The 23,182-nt window shown below is 35.4% G+C and overlaps 1 protein-coding gene across 1 annotated transcript; it reads right to left on the reverse strand.

Annotated features, from left to right (window-relative positions):
• Positions 1-1,132: 1,132 nt before the first annotated feature.
• On the reverse strand, positions 1,133-14,414 carry LOC125074706 (cardioactive peptide). The gene is made up of 5 exons (XM_047686106.1): positions 14,306-14,414; positions 4,434-4,552; positions 3,074-3,155; positions 2,180-2,247; positions 1,133-1,509 (listed from the first exon to the last, which is right to left on the reverse strand). Exons 2-5 carry the CDS (start codon positions 4,503-4,505, stop codon positions 1,354-1,356), a joined length of 378 nt encoding a protein of 125 aa, XP_047542062.1. The 5' UTR covers positions 4,506-4,552; positions 14,306-14,414; the 3' UTR covers positions 1,133-1,353.
• Positions 14,415-23,182: the final 8,768 nt, after the last annotated feature.

Genomic DNA, 23,182 nt, shown 5'->3' on the forward strand with positions numbered 1-23,182 from the left:
ACGCGTGCATCTTAACCGATGATTTCGGGTTCAAACCCAGGCAGGCACCACTGAATTTTCATGTGCTTAATTTGTGTTTATAATTCATCTCGTGCTCGGCGGTGAAGGAAAACATCGTGAGAAAACCTGCATGTGTCTAATTTCAACGAAATTCTGCCACATGTGTATTCCGCCAACCCGCATTGGAGCAGCGTGGTGGAATATGCTCCAAACCTTCTCCTCAAAGGAGAGGAGGCCTTTATCCCAGCAGTGGGACATTTACGGGCTGCTAATGCTAAGTTTTGTAAAAAATCGTTTTGTTTTGCAGTTTTTGTCTAAAAACGTTCAATATTGGAAACCAAAAACCAAGCTCATCGAAGATGAATTGTCAGGACTCATACTGAGCGACTTTGAACATTTTATTCAAGCAAATGAAATTGATGCATCGAATAGCTTTAATTTGTAAATAAACCAATGACAGCAGCCGTTTTAAATGGTATATTGAAGTTGACATACATATTTTTTTTGGGTACCAAAATATTAAAGGCAAATGTAGTAAATATACAGCCATACCGATGTTTTTACGATGGCGTCGACTAAATTAGAATGTATTACTTTTAATTAAATATTATATTAATTATTATTATCTGTATATTACTGACGAGTATATGTCAGTTTGTCTATAAAACATTAAGATTAACAGTAAAATGAACGTTGACAGATACTCGTCATGGCGGGAAAATTGATTCTCGGATATATATTTTTATACGAATCGAGTAAAACATTGTTTAAAATTATTTTAAAATGATACAAGAAAACCTAGTTAAGATCGTTTTATTAAGTTCTTATAATTGTAAATGTTATTTTTTTTAAATGAGTATGTGTTAATAAAAAATAAATAATTTATGAGAGAATGGTTTATTATCTCGATTTAAACATCAATATTTCTTAAAATAATAACAATTATTAACAAATATAGCTCTTAAACTACGGGTGTAATTTAATTATGTATTAAAAATATTAAATAATAATCGTTGGTGAAAATTTTCATTGATTTTAAAATTAAATAATTACGTAACTATATTCTATTAATTAAAAAATATATACAATAATTAATAATGTCACCTCCTAGGCTAAATTTGAGTATATTTTATTTAACGGATAGCGCATATTTTTCCATAAAAAATTGACGCGCCGAAACATTCAAAATGGCGCCTTAAAACGTCATCAAACGCTACGGTAAGTAAAATACTTCGCTTGATTATAAGCCTTAACATACAAAATATAAGAGTCATTACGGTTCATCTTTTCTTTTCATTAAATACACTCGTTATTTTTTTTTTAATTCGGCCATTTCGTTTCTTCTTTGCCTCTTTAATTGAACAGTTCCTTTTGTTTCCGTCTCGCGATTTCGGCGCTGGCTTCTTGGATCGCTTCGAATAATCTCGCCTCGTTTAATATCTGGTGGGACAGTTCGTCGATGGCGTTCGCATCGGAGTCCATGGGCGCGATCATGTCGTCGTCTCCGAACTAGAAAATGTTTGAATCGTGTATATAATCGTCAATATCCACCGATAATATAAAAAATAAGGAATAACAAACATAAACACAAAAATGCTTGTTTTTATTGCTAGGAAACTTGAAATACTGTGCTTTTCGTTATAATAGTATGTATTATACATATAAACATTCCTCTTGAATCTGTCTGTTCATTGGTGAAAATCGTATTAAAATCCGTTGCGCACTTTAAAAGATCCAAGCGTCCAGACGGTAAGTGACTTCGTTTTTAAATTCTACTTCAATATTCGTGAAAACTAAACCACTAACTGACGCGGAGACATAATTTTTGGTCTCGGAATAATTTTCGGAATATATTCCAAAATCTAAATAAGAATTTTTAAATGAATTTGAATTCAATTTAATTGATAGGGCTTTGTGTGTGGGTAGGTACCACCCATTCATCAGGTAGTCTGTCGCCAAACAGTAATACTCAGTATTTTTGTGTTTTGGTTTGAGTAAGCCAGTGTAACTGCAGTTACAAGGGACGTAAAATCTTAGTTCCAAGATGATTTTTCTTACTTGCGTCAATGTCTATGATCGGTGCTGACTATTACGGACGGTAATAGTCACCACCGCTATCTATGTAATAGAAAAAATATTTAATTATGCTTTTTTTTCTTAATTAATAAACTCGTTTTACCTGACGTTGCCTGTATAGTTCCTGGACTGGCATTCCGGGGATGGTCTGAGAACGCTTGCGTCCACAGCCTGGAAATATAAATATACATTTAAATAACAAATCTCTGCCGTTTTCACCTGCCAAGTGCCAAATGATGATATTCAGCCACGGATTTCAACAAGGGAGATCCGCCCATCTTAAGTCTTATAATCTGGTGGAACGGAAAATCCGAGGCATCCAGAAAATCCAGAACGAGTTCATGTCACTTCTAACTATATATATTTAATATAACAGAAGAAATATAATAGAGATATAAACACAAATTAAGCACATAAAGTTCATGATGATTGTCTGTGCATGTGTGTTGTGTTTGGGCTTTGTGTGAGCCCGTGTGATGGTGCTCTGTCGCCAAACAGCAATACATAATGTGTTTGTCTTTTGAGTTGAATTGTGAGTGAGTGACACACACGAGGGACATAACATCTTATAAATAAATAAATATTGGACAACATCACATACATTACTCTGATCCCAATGTAAGTAGCTAAAGCACTTGTGTTATGGAAATCAGAAGTAACGATGGTACCACAAACACCCAGACCCAAGACAACATAGAAAACTAATGAACTTTTTCTACATCGACTAGGCCGAGAATCGAACCCGGGACCTCAGAGTGGCGTACCCATGAAAACCGGTGTACTCGACCACGGAGGTCGTCAAATCAACATCTTAGTTCCCAAGATTGGTGTTGCATTGGCGTTGTAGAATTTGTTAATATTTCTTACAGTGGCAATATCAATGGGGGGTGGTGACCACTTAACATATGGTGGCTTTTAGGATATTGGTATTATGGCAATGTGAGCTGATTCGATATAACTTTCTTTCAAATTGTCAAATCAATTGTAAAATTGTCACCAGTGAAAGCGTTGCAGAACGGCCTCTTCTTCGCTGTCAGGATAACATCATCACTGAGCCGAGGGTCGTAAGACCTGGGGATCTGGAAACACGAAACCAAATACGTCATTGAGGTATCCCAAGAGTCATAGTAGCTTCCATTATGATTCGAATTCATAATATCGGACTTACGATGTTAACTTTACGAAAAATTCAAAACAAAAACGAGAGCAGTTATAAGTCATTTATTAATCCGACTACTACATTCAAAACGATTCGTTTAGCTTACGGATAGGCTATCTAGCATACTAGCTTTGCAGTATGTTAGATAGCCTATGTGTTAAGCTATCTATGTTCGAAATTTCATCCAAATCTATCCAGCCGTTTTTGCGTGATTGGCTAACTAGTTTAGAGACTGCTAAATTTATTAGTATTATAGTACGTCACCTTAAGACTTTTACCCTGCTTTGTCTTCTTCACTTGATCTCATAGTGCATACTGTCCGTAAAGAAAACGAGTCGTTTCTTGAATATAGTAACCGATAAGACTTGAGAACCTTCAGAAAAAGAGCCTAAACTTTCTATCGGCTGGTGTTGCAGATGATTATGGGGTTGTAGCCATTTTTTGACGGTGAGCCTTTTGAACCACGGGTTGATGGATAGTGGTGGTATGGCAGAATTTCCACATCTCAGTTTCCACTCGATATTTTTCTTTACCGTTGAACAAGATATGTATTATAAACACAGACTTAACGTTAAATTTCGATCTGTATTTGAATTGGCCATCTTTTAATAAGGTTCAAATATTCTATACATTACGCTCTCGGCTGTAATTTTAATCTTTAATAATAAAAGAGTTTTAAGAATATAATATAATTGTATTTTTTTTTTAATTTTGACTTTTATTTGTGCCAAGACGGTACAGATTATTTCGCCAATGTCACGTGCGATGGAGAAGACACGATGGAGATTGATCGGTGCGGACGAGATTACAGGCTTAATTTAATTTGAAGATATTATTGTATCGTAGAACGAAAGCTGAGTGACGTGATCAAGGAAATGACGTCACTTTTATGACGTGCAAAAAGAAAGAGGCAACCATCTTGGTTATCACGGTGGTAATAAAATTCAACTGTCAGTTGCATTCTTGATGAATTTTATAATATTTTCTTGGTATATAACTAAAACTTAGTTAAACAGTGACCTTTTTAATAAATGGTCGATTATAATTATTTAAATGTAGGCGCTTCATAGATTCACTTCATTCAAATTTAGACTATTGACGTGACCAGCGTTAATTTCTTATTATTAATAATAATAATTTCTAATCTTTAATAATTTATAATATTAATTTCTTAAGATACAATAAAATGTATACATACTGTGGCTGTAAGACAGCAATCCAAGGCGCATAATGCGATTAAGAGCATTAACGAAACGCGGCAGACGGACATAGCGGGAAAAGTTGATAGCTTGACTGTTGAAAATCAAAATGGCGAATCTGAAATAAAAGGAAAAAATAACTATTTAAAATAAATACTGTATACATATATTATAGACATAAAATATCTTCTTTTTTTTAAAATTATCATTGTAACTGACTGTTATTTATTTAAGTTTACATTGAAATGGTCATATTTGAAAACTTAAATTAAAAAAAAAAAGCTGAAATACAACGATGTTTGTTTAAGGTGTCGGTAATACCATGACTGGGGGGCTTTCCCGGCGCCGCGTACACCAATCGTACACTCACCCTCCAAAAAACCACTTCCGTACTTCCGGTTGACATTTAATATAACTTTTTAATTGCAACAGAGCTCCAAAAATGTCATTATCCATTTTAACTGTCGAGACCCTATATATATCGGAGCGAACCAAACGTTAGCGCGATTCAGAAACCAGCTCCTTCATGCAAACTGTCCTTACAATTTCATAATTTTTTTACGGTTCAAAAAAATATATACATTATTCAAGTAAGGCTTTAACAAGAAATTTTGAATCGTCATTTAACAAACTATATTAAGTAAAACTACCACCGGTTCGAAATGCAGATTCTACCGAGAAGAATCGACAAGAAACTCAGTAGCTATGTTAGTTAAATACAATTATATATGTATATGAGATATCCTGCGTGTCAATATATAATATTTTTACGATGTAAATGTTTTATGCTTATTGTACTCGTACGAAGCCGGGTCGGGAGCTAGTATAACATAAACATACCTTCTAACACAACACTAATATCATTGTTAAATACTATGTCTTGTATCTTTAGTTTAAAATCGTAGCGCTCTGCGTGATGCCTTGTCTATGAAATGCATTTTACTAAAATAACAACGGAGACATATCTATAGTAATATTAAATCTGTCCGTTAATTCTTCACGGTTAAACGAGCTCAGATGTAATTTGACATGGCCTTTTTTAGTGCACTCCTCGTGGGGTTTAATTGTGTAAAGGTCTGTGTCCTATAGGTATAGTTTTCACGCGAGTAAACCCGCATATCCAGCTAGTATTCAAATTTAGTATATTTTACTATGAGTGTTTAAAGCCGAGATGGCCCAGTGGTTAGAACGCGTGTATCTTAAACGATGATTTCGGGTTCAAACCCAGGCAGGCACTACTGAATTTTCACGTGCTTAATTTGTGTTTATAATTCATCTCGTGCTCGGCGGTGAAGGAAAACATCGTGAGGAAACCTGCATGTGTCTAATTTCAATGAAATTCTGCCACATGTGTATTCCACCAACCATTGGAGTAGCGTGGTGGAATATGCTCCAAACCTTCTCCTCAAAGGGAGAGGAGGCCTTAGCCCAACAGTGGGAAATTTACAGGCTGCTAATGTAATGTAATGTAATGTAAAAATGTTTAAAGCTTATTTTTTTATTAACATAAAGATTATTTTAAATATTGTTGCCATACATAAAATCAGTTTTAGTGAAAATGTTGCTAGTAAATGAATACGTTTTCAACATATTATGATAAAAAAACAAACACACAAACCAATTTATGATCGCTAGTACTTCCGTGAACAACAAATAATTAATACACACTTAACTAATTGTTTCTGTGTATTTAAAAAAATAAAAATCCGTCTAAAAATTGCCTTAATAAAATCTTACTGTTCCCAAAACATTCAGAATAAATTTAAATATATTATTATGGCCTAGCTATGGTGAAAAGGGCATCTGATGGTAAATGGTCACCATCGCCCATAGACATCTGTGCAGTATTAACATCGTTAAAGCGCCACCAATCTTGGGAACTGAGATATCCCTTGTGTTATAGTTCAGGCACCTTTTAAATCAGTACTCAATAATACTGACTATTACGGATTACAGTATAAATAACAGATTGAGAACCTCCCCCTTTTTTAAAGTCGTTTAAAACTTAGTAACTACTGAGTTTCTGTTGGTATGACTCATTAGATCTTTGATTTTCAAACAATAGAAAAATATCTTGTGAAATAATTCTCAAATGCTTTTGGAAGACCTCTAACCCATTATAAATGTTGAACAACATCACGAAGTTAAATTAACTTTTATCTTTTAAAAGGGTCCAAGAGTAAATATCTATATATTTAAACACTTAACAATTACAGAAATCAAAGGTCAACTTGTTAAGACAGTTCTGTTACAGATGAACGAACTCGTTCCCTCTACTTTTATAATCAAATTGTAGTTCGTGATATTTGTGTTTAACTTCGTAACCCAAGACGTCTTAATTTCACGGGACTCTTTGACTTTCCCTGTATATATCATTTTATTTATTTTCTAAGAAAAAAAAGTTAATTTTTCAGAAGAATGTCTTACAAAAACCGTAATCGGTTCCCAAATAGGTAACCCCAGCTTTTAATATTTCTTACAGCGTCCATGGTGGTGACCACTTACCACCAGGTAAACCATTATATATTAATACTATTTGAAATACCAACAAACAAACAGATAACAAATGTATAATATTAGTGTATAAATGTTAAGCAGATGAGATCTTGATTTAAATGAAGCCGAGATGACACGGGTTAAGATAATTTTAATTCTAAGGAAGGTTGCTAGTTCAAACCCGGGTAAGCACTGTGTAATTTGCTTGCTTGTCAACCTTGTTATAGGTTGGCGGTAGTTACACTGTCTCACTCACCCTTCAAACCGGTACACAACAATACTGTTGATTGGCGGTAGAATATCTGATGAGTGGGTGGTACCCAACGGGCTTGCACAAAGCCTTACAACCAAAGTGTATGTGTAGTAGGCATTCTTGCCTACAGTCCCGGGACTGTCTGTCTCCATCTCTCTCTCTATTGAACTTCAGGATTGATATAAGCTACTTTTTTATGCTTAACACATATCTACGAACCCGATAAAAGAAAGCCGCGAGCTACAACTAAAAACTAATTCTATATATTTACATAATTATTGTAATTTCAGTTGATCAGGTTGACGAAATAAATTCATTAAAGCTTGATGAACAATTCCCCAGCGAATATATTTCTCAATAACTCGCAATCGACGAATTATTACGCGCCACAGATAACTATAAAAAAAAAATACGTATACTTATTTGCGTCAAGTCTTAAATACTATGCCAAATAAAATGATATCAATTAAAGTTTAACAAATTATTAAAGAACTAATTAAAATTAATAGTTTCGATTTTAATCATTGTATGTACTAGTGAAACTCTCGTTTATTCAACAGAATTTTACAAATTTCGTAACTTATGACAGTGTTTTTTTTTTTTTATTTAATTTCATCGTACGACGACGTCAGTTCACACGATTTACATCTGTAGTAAGCGCTCTCTAATTGGCCATTAAATTCGTTCTCCAAAATTAACTCTTTGTTAAATAGTAACAATTCAGTAAAGTGCAATCATGAATGCTCTTTAATTTTCAGCGCATACGGCTGGAGCTCTTCAAAACGAGACCGTGACTGATGCTTTACGAGCAGCTATCGTCCCATATACGAGTATATATCACTGGGACAAAAATCGGCTTACACTATTAAAATATGACAAAACACCGTATTAGAGGCTAAGGATATGTTCATTGAAATAATCGAATTGGTTCCGTTCAACAAATTATTGATAACATCGACTAAAGTAAATTATTTGGACTATAAATTACCTATGTCTTCGTTGCCCAAAGGCCTCCAGAAGCTTAAAATCAACGGAACTATCCCAGCAGTGGCCTTAAGCACACGACGCGACACACCCGATAATGTTATTATTTAAGCGTCATTGATACGTACGTATTTATAAAAGTACCGTGTGATTACACCAAACTACCCGCCCCTCCCCGAAATTGTCGTCTAGTGTACGAAATTGTCTCTTTACGACTTTTCGTATTATTACACGATAATTCTATTATCGTAATGACTGAAGTGCGTATAATAATCGCAATTGTCATAAATTCAATTCCGTTAACGTTAAACGTACTTAACTATATTGAATATATGTAATTCCGTAATAATGAGCGAGGTAACGTGTTTTCGTAATGCTTACTCATATATGTATATGTTATAATGAATACATAGTATAAAACAAAGTCGCTTCCCGCTGTCTGTCTGTCCCTGTGTATGCTTAGATCTTCAACACTACGCAACGGTTTTTAATAGACAAAGTGATTCAAGAGGAAGGTTTATATGTTAAATACATGCACAATATAGTAGAGAAACGCTGATAATTTTAGAGGTTTTTAATGTGATGTCGTAAATAAACACATTTTTTTGCGCTTACATTGTAAACGCCGACTGAACCCTAAGGGATAGATCGTAACAATGTACGACAGTATTGAAAACCTTCAAATGGTCTTCAGAATAGCTCGCGATGTATGCCTACAATAACCATTTTTAATCCTTTATAATTCACGAGAAATAACGCCTTATTAGCGAAACGATTTTAATCCATACAGCATTAATCATTATCCAATTAAGTACCTTAAATACATTGTGCATTTAATATAGATCCATATGGTCCTGAACTGACTGAAAAAACTGTGAACGTTGTATATAAAGGCATTCTGTAGCATTGCCTCCGTGCGAAGCCGGGACGGGTCGCTAGTCCAAAATACATAAAAACTGATATCAGAAGATACAGCGCCTTTTGGAGAAAGGTTTTAATATTATAAGTAGCGTCGTTTCGCAGTTACATCCGTTTTGAAATTGACGCCACAAGAGTAATTTTCATCTTTATCAATATAATAAATGTCTAAGTAACTATGTTACCTCTTCACGCTTATATATGACGTTTTTTATAGAGATAGCTTTAGTCCCGAAGACGAACATATACTATATTCCAATCATAACAGGAAAAAAGCTAAATAAACAAATTTTGACAGCAAATTGACGAGATATCATTGGTCGAGAGCTTGGTTCACATATGATGTTCGCAAATTTCGTTGAAATTAATCACAAGCAGGTTTCCTCACGATGTTTTCCTTCAACGAGCACGAGATGAATTATAAACACAAATTAAGCATATGAAAATTCAGCGGTGCTTGGGTTTAAACCCGCAATCATCGGTTAAGAAGAATTTCTGATTAAATTTAGTTACGTAGTAAGTTTAAGCCCCAAGGAAGGCCATTGGGTAATTATTTTTTACTCCCTACAAGGGGGTACAAGTTACCCAATTGTAAGTTTGTGTGCTATAACAATTAAATTTATTAACATAAGAATGGATAACATTAAGTGCTTAAATATATACAAATATGAATTAAAAATGGTAACTGTATAAATCTTGACCGCGTGGAATGGTGGCAAGAATGCTAGCAGCATTTCCCCGTTGAATCGCAATTCCGATCCTCTGGGCTAAAAACGAACCAGCCCTCCTGTCACCAGTGGAGGCAATAAGCGTGGTGTTATACTTTTAATGAAGCTTTTTGCACCGATACTCCAAGGGCCAAGTGTTTCCACAGCAAATGGAATAAAAAAGTAATTTGTCATAAGACAAGATCTTTTTTGCTTCAACAGCTCTTAACATTGCCAACGTGTCACCGCATGTAGCGTCCCACACAAGGGCCCGTCCTCGTTCCCAGGGAACTAATGTCAATCCATCAGGTCTCCTACCATCATCACGACTAATTCCACGAGGCTCTGTAAGAGCGGGAACGTCGATGGTGGCAAGAGCCTTTTTTATTGTATCAAAATATAATTTTATATATTTATAATTATAAAGGATTCAACTTCTATCGTTATAAAACTAGGGTTGTCAAAGTTCCCTGACATTAGCAAAGATACAGTACGTTATAATTTAAAATAAATTCTGCCTCGTAGGCAAGATCAACCCTTGTAAACGTCACTTTTAATGTATTTCGTCTGTCTGTCGTGAGAAAGACATTCTCTTTGAACAGTGTCGCGTAAAACGACGACGGTTTTAAAATCTTGCGATTGTTAATTTTAATTGCCGCTTGCCGCTTCTCTTACTTATAAACTGTATATTGCTCAGGGGATAGAAAAATACCGGCTAAGTGCGAGTCAGACTCGCGTAGGAAGCGTTCCGTACCATTGACTAGGCAAACAACAGGGAGGTAGGTATACTTTTATTGATATCGAGCAAATATAGGCAACAAAATCGCGTTTGTTATATAGGCCCCCCTTAAATATTTATTTTATTGTTGTTTTTAGTATTTGTTAAAATAAATTATTTTTGAAAATTTCAACTGTGTACCTATCGCGGTTATTGAGATACAGCCTGGTGACTGACAGACGGACGGACAGAAAGCAATTTCTTAGTAATAGGATCCCGTTTTTACCATTTGGTTACGGAACCCTAATAACGATTTTAACTGAAGATTATGGAATCGATTTGATTTGAGTTCAGTACGGAAAAAGATACTCAGTTACATGTCTATACTAAAAAAATTGAGCAAGTGTGATTCGGACTCACGCACTGAGGGTTCCCGACCACCAGACAGATAGAACATAAAATTGGAGGATTGATGTCGTCACAGCTCCAATGGTATTTCAACTTCATTCCTCTTAATTTTGTGATAGAATTTGGAGGATTAACTTAGTATGAAAGTCTTTTAAGAGACCTTTCACCCCCACTACTGTGTACTGTGAGTGCTTCAGGAGGGGGACCCCGCTTCTGGTCATCAAATCATCTATATATTTAGAGATAGTAATCGATAATGCTTTGATTATTTATAGGTATTCACTTTGTGGTAGGGCTTTCTGCAAGCCCACTCACCACCACCCACTCATCAGATATTCTTATATATTAATTAAGTTGGTTTGTTTGTTTAAGTTGTTTTGTTCGTTCTATCCAAATGTATGAATAATTTATTATTTTAATAGATGTAACATCAAATAATATATCAGGAAATAGAAAATCGTGAAAAACTTCATGAATAAATTTGTTTGTATCGAATATTAATTTATACATTGGGCGTTATGTTAACATCGAATTAGAGTCAATGAAGCAACAACGTCTTATATAAATTCATATTATTTAAAGATAGACTGCCTAACTATACCAATACACTTTATTTTAATACTAGCTCCCCGTCCCGGCTTCGCACGTATCTAAAACATTTATACAGCATATAGCTTTATTGGTGTACGCGGCGCCATGACAGTATGCTTTTTCCGAAATAATAAACCCGGCTCCTTTGGCTTACTTCTTTTGTTTTGCACAAGTTAAATTAATAAACTGAGCTAGATATTGTTGACGAATTATTGTAACAGGCACAAAGGACAAGACCAATAAATCCTTCTTGGGGCAAGGTATCCGTTTTTATAATAAAATTCCGTAGATATTTTTAACTTTACCGATTCATAAATACAAATCATTTGTAAAAAATACATCGGTAAAGAAGGCATATTATTCGATATAAGATTATATAGATGATAAAAAAGCGTGGAGTTAATACTTGTCGACTTCCAGGCAGGAGACATGACATACATATATAATTGTATTTAATTAACATGACTGTATTTTAAACGTTGAAAAAGTGTAACTACTGATTCTCATGGCGGTTCTTCTCGGTAGAATCTACATTCCGAACCGGAGGTGGCTTCACTTTAAATAGTTTGTTGAATGACGATTCCAAAAGTGCTTGTAAAAGCCTACTTGAATAAAGTATACTTTGATTTTGATTATCGATTGAATAGATTTATAATATCCGTGTCATTTTGACGGTGTGATGGTTGTCCATAGTTTATTTTTTTGGTATTATTTATTGTACTAACACTAGGATAACATAAAAACTACCAAAATTGACATATCGTCTAAATTATTATCATTAGCCTAAACCTAAATTAGGTTGACCACACAATCAGCTGAATAGTCAGTTAACCTGTTAAAGAATGAAGCGTGACGTATCTCGACTCTGGAGTCCTGTCACGTCAAAAAGATATTATATTCAACACTGCAGAGTAACTTGATGCGTTAATTGCGTTCAACATTAAGTCGTTTTAAATTCTAGGTAAGTCGTTACGTAAATTGAAACGGAATAATTTTATTTGATTAATAAAATAAACGTCATATTTCTTTATTTTTATTGTAAAGACGTAATACTTGTTTGTATATAAAATTTAATTATTAGAAATTTTCATAAGCTTAATAAGTTATATTTATTTTATCATTTACTAGCGACCCGCCCCGCCGGCTTCGCACGGGTGCAATGTGGGTAATCCCTAAGAGATAGACATATACCATCGCGGACTTTTTTGAAGACCGTTTTAAGGTGTACAATACTGTAGTACATTATTTTGATCTATCTCGTAGGGTTCAGCCAGCGTTTACAATGTAAATTTACGACATCACATTAGAAACTTTTAAAATTATCAGTGTTACTTAACTATATTGTCTATGTATTATATACAAAAACCTTCCTCTCGAATCACTCTATCTATTTAAAAAAACCGCACCAAAATCCGTTGCGTAGTTTTAAAGATTTAAGCATACAAAGGGACATAGGGATAGAAAAAGCGACTTTGTTTTATACAATGTAAAGATTGTAGAGAGATTTTTCTATTCAAGAAAATGTCACGCTCATGGTGCAGAACGTTAAATTTTAAGCATTGCATGATTACATCTATTCTCGAAAAGACCATTCACTATTTTGACCAAAACTTCTGATGTAGAGTTAATTAGAACTTTTTTATATTATAGGTTGGCATATGAGCAAAGACCTGATGGTAAAAGGTCACCGTCCATAGACAAAGGCGCTACAAGAAATATTAACGATTCCTTACATCGCCAATGCACCACCGACCTTGGGAACTAAGACGTTATGTCCCTTGTGCCTGTAGTTACACTGGCTCACCCTTCAAACCGGAACACAACAATACTGAGTACTGCTGTTTGGCCGTAGAATATACGATGATTACCTACCCAGATGGACTTGCACAAAGGCCTACCACCAAGTTAACTGCAAGTTACATACCAACCCTATTCTATCAATATTAATATTGATATCATATCACGAACTCACTAATCGTATACTAACATTTCGCACACAACCAATATTTAACAATTATTTTGAATTTGCCAACATAAGTATTTTTGACATTTTTAATGTATGCCGTTTCATAAACTGAAATCGTTTGTAAAAAATACATCGGTAAAGAAGGCGTATTATCCGATACAAGATTATATTGATTATAAAAAAGCGTGGAGTTAATGCTTGTCGACTTCCACGCAGGAGACATGTCATACATATATAATTGTACTTAACTAACACGACTGTATTTTTAAATGTTGAAAAGGAGTAACTACTGAGTTTTTTGCCGGTTCTTTACATTTGGGTCGACACAGTAACATGATATAAAAGAGCTTATATGAGCCTACTTTAATCAAGAATATTTTGATTTTGAATGCTTTGCGGGATCCTGTATTGTGTTTAAAATTCACGACTAGAGTTACTGACTGCATATATGATTGCTGCGAGGTATGAATCGTCTTATAAATACCAATAATTGTACACTGTCTACCTTCTGATAGTATATATTATATATTTTATTGATAAATATATAATATTTATTTTTATATTGATAGCAACCTTAGGAATTTAATAATTGGCTTGGAGTATAGTCCGCGCTACTACAAACCGGGTTGGTGGATTCATATACCCTATCAATATTTTGCCGAGATGAATTATAAACACAAATTAGGCACATGAAAATTCAGCAGCGGTCGCCTGAATTTGAACTCGTAATTTCGACTAAGTTCACGTATTCTAACCAGTGTGCTATATCGACTTGATAAAAATAAAAACGACTTATTTTAATTTATAATAAAGTTATAATATCGACTTACCTCGTCCGGGAGTCGAACACGGAATGCAGCGGGACTGCTGAGTCGCGGTATATAAGCGAACTCTGGGCGGGCGGACTCTGAAGAACAGGAGCATGCGTGGAGTGGCGCTTTGATACTAAAAGATTTTTACATCATATTTTAATTTATACTTATTTTAAATTGTAAAATTATCCTGTTAATAATTAAATAGAAAAAGTTTTAGAAAATAAACAAACAATTTAAAACTATATATTTTAGTACTAGATTTAGACTTTTGTATATAGCAACAGTTTACATAATTCAATTGATTACATATAAATACGAAATTGTATGCTACTCAACAACATATAATATATTTTTAAATGCACGCAGTCATATATCGGTATTATTAATTCGGAGGCTCCCCGACTCTGTTCGAAGTCCCGCTGTTTTTGTACACGTTGCCCGTTTAATACAAGTCAATGAGTGTGGTTTTCCTTCATTTTCAAAGCTAAGAATGATGAAAGCTATACGTGATAAATTATTCCATGTCCAGCACCATAAACTCGCCAAGAAATTGCCTTCTATTATCTATGAAAATTAAATCGTAACTTACTATGTGAAAACATATCTCATCATTGGTAGGCCTGATTATGTACCACCCAATCATTAGATGAGATGAGCCGAAATGGCCCAGTGGCTAGAACGCGTGCATATTAACCGATGATTTCGGGTTCAAACCCAGGCAGGCACCACTGAAATTTCATGTGCTTAATTTGTGTTTATAATACATCTCGTGCTCGGCGGTGAAGGAAAACATCGTGAGGAAACCTGCATGTGTTTAATTTCAACGAAATTCTGCCACGTGTGTATTCCGCCAACCCGCATTGGAGCAGCGTGGTGGAATATGCTCCAAACCTTCTCCTCAAAGGGAGAGGAGGCCTTTATCCCAGCAGTGGGACATTTACGGGCTGCTAATGCTAATGCAATCATTAGAAATTCTACCGCTAAGCAACAATACTTTAAACATGGAAAGACATTTTAATCGAAAATCAATTCAAAAGACAAGAGAAAAAGACTGTAAAAAAAAAAACAAACAATTCATATTCAAAATGGCTTTTTTTCATATTTACAAATAAGTTTATTTAGAAAAGGTAATCTGTCTAAAGACATTTACATCACAACCGAGGGACGTTGGTTCAAACCGAGGTGTACGACTCGTGAGGGAACCTGCATGTGTCGGATGAATTCTGCCATATTTTATGTGACGGAAGTCGCCATTGATATAACCATAAGAACTAAGAAATTCATCGCAAACTTATCTTGGAAACACAGATGTTATGTCTTGGTGGTAGGGCTTTGTGCAAGCCCGTCTGGGCAGGTACCTAACTCCCACTCATTAGATATTCTACCGCCAGCTTTGTATTATTGTGGTACCGTCGTTACTTCTGATTTTCCATAACACAAGTGCTTTAGCTACTTACAACATCACATACATCACTCTGTATGAGTGATGTATGTGATATTGTCCAATATTTATTTATTTATTTATCTCGGCAAAAATATTGATAGGGTATATGAATCCACCAACCCGGTTTGTAGTAGCGCGGACTGAACTCCAAGCCATTTATTAAATTCCTACGGTTGGTGAAGCATTGTTTTTTTTTATTATATATGTAGGTAGATGGGCAAATACCGCGTATAATACCACTAATTATTAGACACTTAACACATTTTGACTGCGGGTTACCTGGACAAGTACAACTGAATTTTCATGTGCTTAATTTGTTTTTATAATTTATCTTGTGCTCGGTAAAGGAAAACGTCGTGAGGTAACCTGCATGTGTCTAATTTCGACGAGATTCTGCCAAAATCCACCAACCCGCATTGGAGCAGCGTGGTCGAGTATGCTCCAAACCTTCTCCTCAAAGGAAGGCCTTAGCCAAGCAGTGGGAAATTTAGCAAATGTGTGTGATGTTGAACGTCATAACCAGCACGGCAATTTTGTGATATGTATGGTAATTATTTATTGTTTGTATATATTAAATATCATATATTAATAGCGTAGGCCGATTTTGGTCCCAGTGATTATGGGACGATAGCTGCACATAAAATATTATGGTCTCATTTTGAAGAGCTCCAGCCGTATGTGCAGAAAATTACAGAGGATGCTTGATTGCAATTTACTGAATTGTTACGATTTAACAAATAATTAATTTTAGAGAACGGAATAAGTTACTAGCCGGGTAGAGAGCGCTACGGCTGTATAAGAAAAAAAATGAAAACCGTGAACAAAATTAAAGTAAATTGCCATCGACAAACTCCAATTCTAACTGAAATATTTTACTTTAAAATTTTTATTTAATAAGGTTTCATGCATCGCCAAATGTAGACGAGTGACTTGCCTACGATGAAATCAAAACAAAACCTGTCATAGGTTTCCAAATTCCTAAAAAATCTTTTGAACAAACGAGAAGTTTAGTTTTTATCTATTAACAGAAAATGTCTCTCCAGTTATTACTAATCATCAGGGGGACTACACTCTGCCATTACCATACCAAAGGGCACATAGGGCACGTGCCCAGGACCCCATCCTGAGAGGGCCCAACAACTTGTATGCTCTGTAAATTTTCGTATATATTTGTAAGAAATAACTAATATATATATCAAAAAAGGCTATTGACGACTAGGCCAGTCAATAAAGCCCGTGAAGGTCAAGTAATTAGTATCATTTTGATTTTTTGATATGTGGTTTGGGACGTTAGAATAATAACAAATTAAAATGTTCAACCCTCTGGGGTGAACGCTGAGGGGTTGAGAGGGTGAAAAGCGTTTTTGCTTATAACTTTGTGAAAGAAATTGTTAGATGGTTGAAAATTGGACAGAAGGTGTAAATAGTTATAACTTACCTTGTATTAAAATTTCAACCTTTTTTGTTTAGTGCAAAAAAGATAGACGTGCTCTTCATGATAGAAATAGATATACTATAAAATAGCCATAAGATTGTCCAACCAATCAGATTCCTACGAATTTACGAAAATTACCGTACCGTTTATTTAAAACTATACTTAAGGCCTGGCCATACAAAAAGTATTTGTACATGGTAGTAAATATCTACCAAAAGGAGACCAAGGGCCCCAATCATAGCTTGAGACGGTTCTGCACTCTGCCTACAAATTGTATCATCATCATCATCATCCTCCTGCCCTCATCCCAATTTACTTGGGGTCGGCGCAGCATGTCTTCTTCCATACATCTCTTTTTTTGGTCACAGCCGCCCATAGACTAAGGCGCTGTAAGAAATATTAACCATTCCTTACATCACCTATGCGCCACCAACCTTGGGAACTAAGATGTTATGTCCCTTGTGCCTGTGATTACACTGGCTCACTCACCCTTCTAACCGGAACACGACAATACAGTGTACTGTTATTTGGCGGAAAAAATATCTGATGAGTGGGTGGTACCTACCCAGACGGGCTTGCACAAAGCCCTACCACCAAGTAAGTCTAAGTAATCTCTGTCGGACGTCATCTCATAAGTAAGATTCTATATATTATATAACTCGAATTGTATATAACTGTTTAAAAATAAAAATGGTATTGAATGGAAGTAGGAATAAAGATAAACAAACCTTAGATTTACGTATTTCATGCGATTCGCTAATAACTCGGCTATATTGTGCACTACTGAGAGTTTATGATTAATATATCTTTATTTATAATACGACACTATTACACTTAACTACTTATATCCACTTTAGTTTTACTTCCAAAATTCCGATAACGGTTTCGTCGTTCAAAACGCAATTTTTCACAAAACCATAGTGAATATCATAGACTAATCAAGCACTCGACCAATGATATCGCGTCAATGTTGCTGTCAAATGTTGTTTGTTTGGCTTTTTTCCTGTTACGGTTGGAATAGAGTTATATACGTGCGAATCCGGGACGAGAAGCTAGTATTTGACTAAAATAAAGTGTCGGTGTAGTTAGGGAGTCTATCCTTAAATAATATGAATTTAGATAAGACGTTGTTGCTTCATTGACTCTAATTCGATGTTAACACAACGCCCAATGTATAAATTAATATTTGATTCAAAGAAACAATTTATTCATGAAGATTTTCACGATTAAATGTCAATTTCCTAATAAATTATTTTATGTTACATCTATTAAAATAATAAATAATTCAGATATAGACAGAGCGCACTACAAAATAAAAATCAAAGCTATCTAAGTTTCCAATTTCTACCCGAAATTTTCCAAAAATCCTGTTTTCAGCAGATGATGGAGACTAGTTTTTTTCGAGCTGTTCACATCTTTGTCAGTATAATTTATACATAGAAATTAACCCTAACATTTATTTAGGATAAATATTCAAACTAATTTAATTAAATATATTTTTAATGTCTCAAGTGAACAATAAGACGGATCTAAATCATTAGACTTGTTGTAATTTTTACAAGATCGATATGAAGCCTCTTCGTCTTAGCCCACAATCTGATGGGCAGATATTCTACCACCAAACATCAATATTTACTACTGTTGTGTTCCGGTTTGAAGGGTGAGTGAGCCAGTGTAACTACAGGCACAATAAACATTAGCCCCTAATGTTAGATGCGCATAAGTATTGTAAGGAATGATTAATATTTTTAGTAGCGCCAATATCTACAGGTGGTGACCACTTACCATCAGATGGTCGATATAAAAGCTTTCTCTTTCTCTCTACGTCATATTTCTTCTTTAATATTTAACTAACTAACTTTGTCTGTTTATCCTAATTATCAAATAATCGCCTATCTTTCCCTTCTCACATGAAGTAAGGATATGTGAGATTCGCCAGTACCCAAGATGCTTATCACGTGCCTTAGTACACCAGAATATCCACTAAAAACCGGCGGTACCCTCTCTGTCTCTTTGACAGGCGCCACGTGATCGCTGTTCGAATAATCGCAAACGAAAAATACTCGATAATTTTGAAGGCTGTGACCCAAAATGGTGCTTTCGGTAGTTTTTTTTATTAGAGTGGTCATTGTTACCGTAGCGAGCAAATCATTGGTGTCAAATAGGGTACGTAGGGTCCTGTTAGCAAGATCAAGGATCAAGGACGCGTTGATAGTCGAATCATAAATAATATTATCACAGCATTGAAACAATTTTCCGATCGACTACCCCTTTATTGAAATTCGGGAACATTCCTCGAAATTTAAGGAGTGAATGATGATGACAAATAACTTCCATTATCCTCGCTAATATTATATATACAGTAGTGAGTCTGTCTGTTAGACTTTTACATCTTAACAAACGAACTGATCGTTTCGGAATTTTGTACGCTGATGATGACGTGACCGATTTCGGACAGGGTTATCAATCTGAAGACCAGCCTACATAGACGTATTATTGTGCAGGAGTGCGTGATGAAAGATGCTCCTTATATTCCCACTCTCAAGATTCGATGGGACTGCAAGATTCGAGTTCAGGCGCAGGACCGACGGCTTTACGTGCTTTCCGAGGCACGGTATACACTTCCAACTTCCAAACATACTGGTACTGAGATTTTTTACCAGAGAACCCAATAACATATAATCGGTTCGTTCTGGGGTTTGAACCCAGAGTCAGGTTCTGTGTTCATATATCTAGCCACTTAACCAACGAGGCAGGCAAATAGGTTGTCCAGCACCTAATACGACTTGCTCTCACTGGCGGCTTTACCCACATGTCCTACCTCTTCACACTTAAAATGCTGAATCGATTCAGATGAAATTGGGTACGCATATAGCTTAAATCCCGGGGAAGGATATGAGCTACTTTTTTTTAATTAAACCCTCGATGGGTTATAATTGGTAACGGTTTGTGGGCTATAGGTAAAGTTTTATACATTTAACACGAGTTAAGCCGCAGGTTACCTTTAGTACAGAGAGAAGGCTCAGTGTGCCGAACCTATGAACAATAACTAAAGATTACATTACATTACATTAACAGCCTGTAAATTTCCCACTGCTGGGCTAAGGCCTCCTCTCCCTTTGAGGAGAAGGCTTGGAGCATATTCCACCACGCTGCTAGAATGCGGGTTGGTGGATACACATGTGACAGAATTTCGTTGAAATTAGACACATGCAGGTTTCCTTACGATGTTTTCCTTCACCACCGAGCACGAGATGAATTATAAACACTAATTAAGCACATGAAAATTCAGTAGTTTTTGCCTGGGTTTGAACCCGAAATCATCGGTTAAGATGCACGCGTTCTAACCACTGGGCCATCTCGGCATTTGGGTACGGAACCCTAAAAAACGAGCCGCGGTATTAATTGCTTTGAATAAATATTATTATTATACCCAAACAAACAAACATCTACACGATGCACGAGTTCTAACCACTGGGCCATCTCGGCTCTAACTAAAGATAGCGGGTTCAAACCCGAGTAACCACTGAATATTCATATTAAGTTGTGTTTATAATCGTTTTAAATATGTGTATGTGTAGGTATTTTGTGTTTGACTAGTACAGATATATCTTATACGTGTAAAAATTAAATTAAAACAATCATTGACAAATAAGGCATATTTTTTTTTTAATTATTTTTATTTAATTTACATCATCCACGCCTTTATTTTACATTTTGCTTTTATAAATTTTGGCGTTTTATATTTTTACAAAACATCAGGAGATCTCCGCTGGACTTCGAGCTTGTCGTCTTCTTGGAAGACGTGACCCTGGCTTTTTTATCTCATCTATATAAATAATATAAATAAGGCATATTACTCAATACAAGATTATATTAAAGATTATTTGTGGTTTACTAATATACTCTGTATTTAAGACTATTGAAGTTAGCCAGTGTAGCTACAGGCACGAGGGACATAACATCTGGGTTCCAAAGGTTGGTGGCGCATTTGCGAAGTAAGTGGTGGGTGATATTTCTATCAGCTCCAAAGTCTATGGGCGGTGGTGTCCACTTAACGACAGGTGGCCCATTTACCGGCCCGCGTATATATAAAAAAATACATTTTTTTTTACAGTTAATTTATGTTCTGACAGACATACATTACGTTACCATTTCTATATAAATATATTAAAAGCGAAATACCGCTCACTGATTCAATCACGAAATCTCAGAAATTACTACAAATACAAACCTGAAATTTGGCAGATAGGTTCCTTATAGGCTGTAGACATCCGCTAAGAACGGATTTTCCGAAAGTTCACCACTAAGGGTGTTAAACGGGGGTAGGAAGTTCGTGATTTACAAATTTCGCGCGGGTAAAGCCGCTGGTTCAGCTAGTATATATATGTAAATATCAAACGAGACATAAATATGATAAAAAAACAGATAGCAATACTATATTAATGAAATATAATAACGAAATCGTATAAACGTACTTCTTAAGAGATTTGACGGCGGTGTTCATTACGTGAAGTTTTTAAGGACGGAATTAGATTAGGTTTATTTGTTTGGGAATAATAATAATATTTATTTAAATCAATTAATACCGCGGCTCGTTTTTTAGGGTTCCGTAAGCAAATGATAAAACGGAACCTATTACTAAGACTCCGCTGTCCGTTTGTCACCGGGCTGTATCTCATGAACCGTGATAGTTTCCACTGTAACAAGAAATACTTAAAAAACAGAATAAAATATCTATTAAAGGGGGCTCCCGTATATATATATATTTAAAATGATTTTGTATTATATATTTAATATAAATTTTATATTATTGTTACTTAATGAACGATATATATAGGTATACATATATATAATAATAGCAGCAACTTTAATTTTTCGCTGGAAAAACGCTTTACGAGTTTCCCCCGCATGATTTGAGGGGGGGGCATGTGGGGCTTGCCGGCGCTGAAGGTGCCGGAATACCCGCTAAAAAACCAGTCCCACTCTGACTTAACGGGGGATCACCACGGGATCGCTTACGCATGCTACCGTACTTAAAAAATAGTTACTTTAAAATTCGTGACCGCGTGGTATGGTGGCAAGAATGCCAGCTGCGTTTCCCCGTTAAATCGAAATTCCGATTCTGTAAACAATTATGTATTAAAAAGAATGTATGATTATGCTCGTTTATAAATTGGTAATTATACATTTTAACGCCCCGCATAACAAAAAAACTACGAATGCACCAACATCGGTTAGGTTAGTTTTTTTTTAAAGTAAATGTATAAAAAAACAAACGGCAGTTTGTGCACTGCGGTACGGTGGAGCGACGATGTACGGAAGGCGGCTGGTAGAACATGGATGAGAAGGGTCGAAGATCAGGCTCAGTGGCGCGCCTTGGGGGCGGCCTACGTCCAGCTGTGGACTAACATAGGTACCAAAAGTGTTTTCAATTCTGCCGGATAAGTAGAACTTTACACGCGCGTAAACAAATACACGCTTTATTTTTGTTTTATTCATGCAAGCAAAGACGAACACACGCACTTTTTTTTTTAATTGCGTCCAAGCAAAGACGCCACGATTAGCGTTCGTACATAATCTGTCTGGAATTTATGTTCAAGGGTATGTAGATAAAAACGAAACGAATTTCGATAACTCCACTCAGCATTTCTGAACTCGTAAACCCGTGTCTGTTTAACGGTTTTGTTTTCATTGAAACTTTTACTAGTTTAACGTCAAAGTATTAACTGGAAGATAAGATATAAAGTAACATAAATTTCGTTAAGTTATATGATGTATTATGTAAGATCACGATATACTGTTACGAGTACTTTAGAATCGTCATACTACAGAAATATGTTAAGTACATAGATCAATGTAATCTACCGAGAAGAACCGGCAACAAACTCAGTACTCATTTCCATTTGAAATACATTATGTTAGTTAAATACAATTATATATATATAACTAGCGACCCGCCCCGGCTTCGCACGGGTGCAGGTGATACTAATATACTGCAGAATGTCTCACA

The sequence above is a fragment of the Vanessa atalanta genome, chromosome 28, assembly GCF_905147765.1.
Source record: "Vanessa atalanta chromosome 28, ilVanAtal1.2, whole genome shotgun sequence".
NCBI lineage: Eukaryota > Metazoa > Arthropoda > Insecta > Lepidoptera > Nymphalidae > Vanessa > Vanessa atalanta.

Coding starts and splice junctions, on each gene's coding strand:
- LOC125074706 (XM_047686106.1), bottom strand. CDS start 4,505: ATGTCCGTCTGCCGCGTTTCGTTAATGCTCTTAATCGCATTATGCGCC. Junction 2,248..3,073: donor GTTCTGCAACGCTTTCACTG/GTGACAATTTTA, acceptor TTATATTTCCAG/GCTGTGGACGCAAGCGTTCT. Junction 1,510..2,179: donor AACTATACAGGCAACGTCAG/GTAAAACGAGTT, acceptor AACATTTTCTAG/TTCGGAGACGACGACATGAT.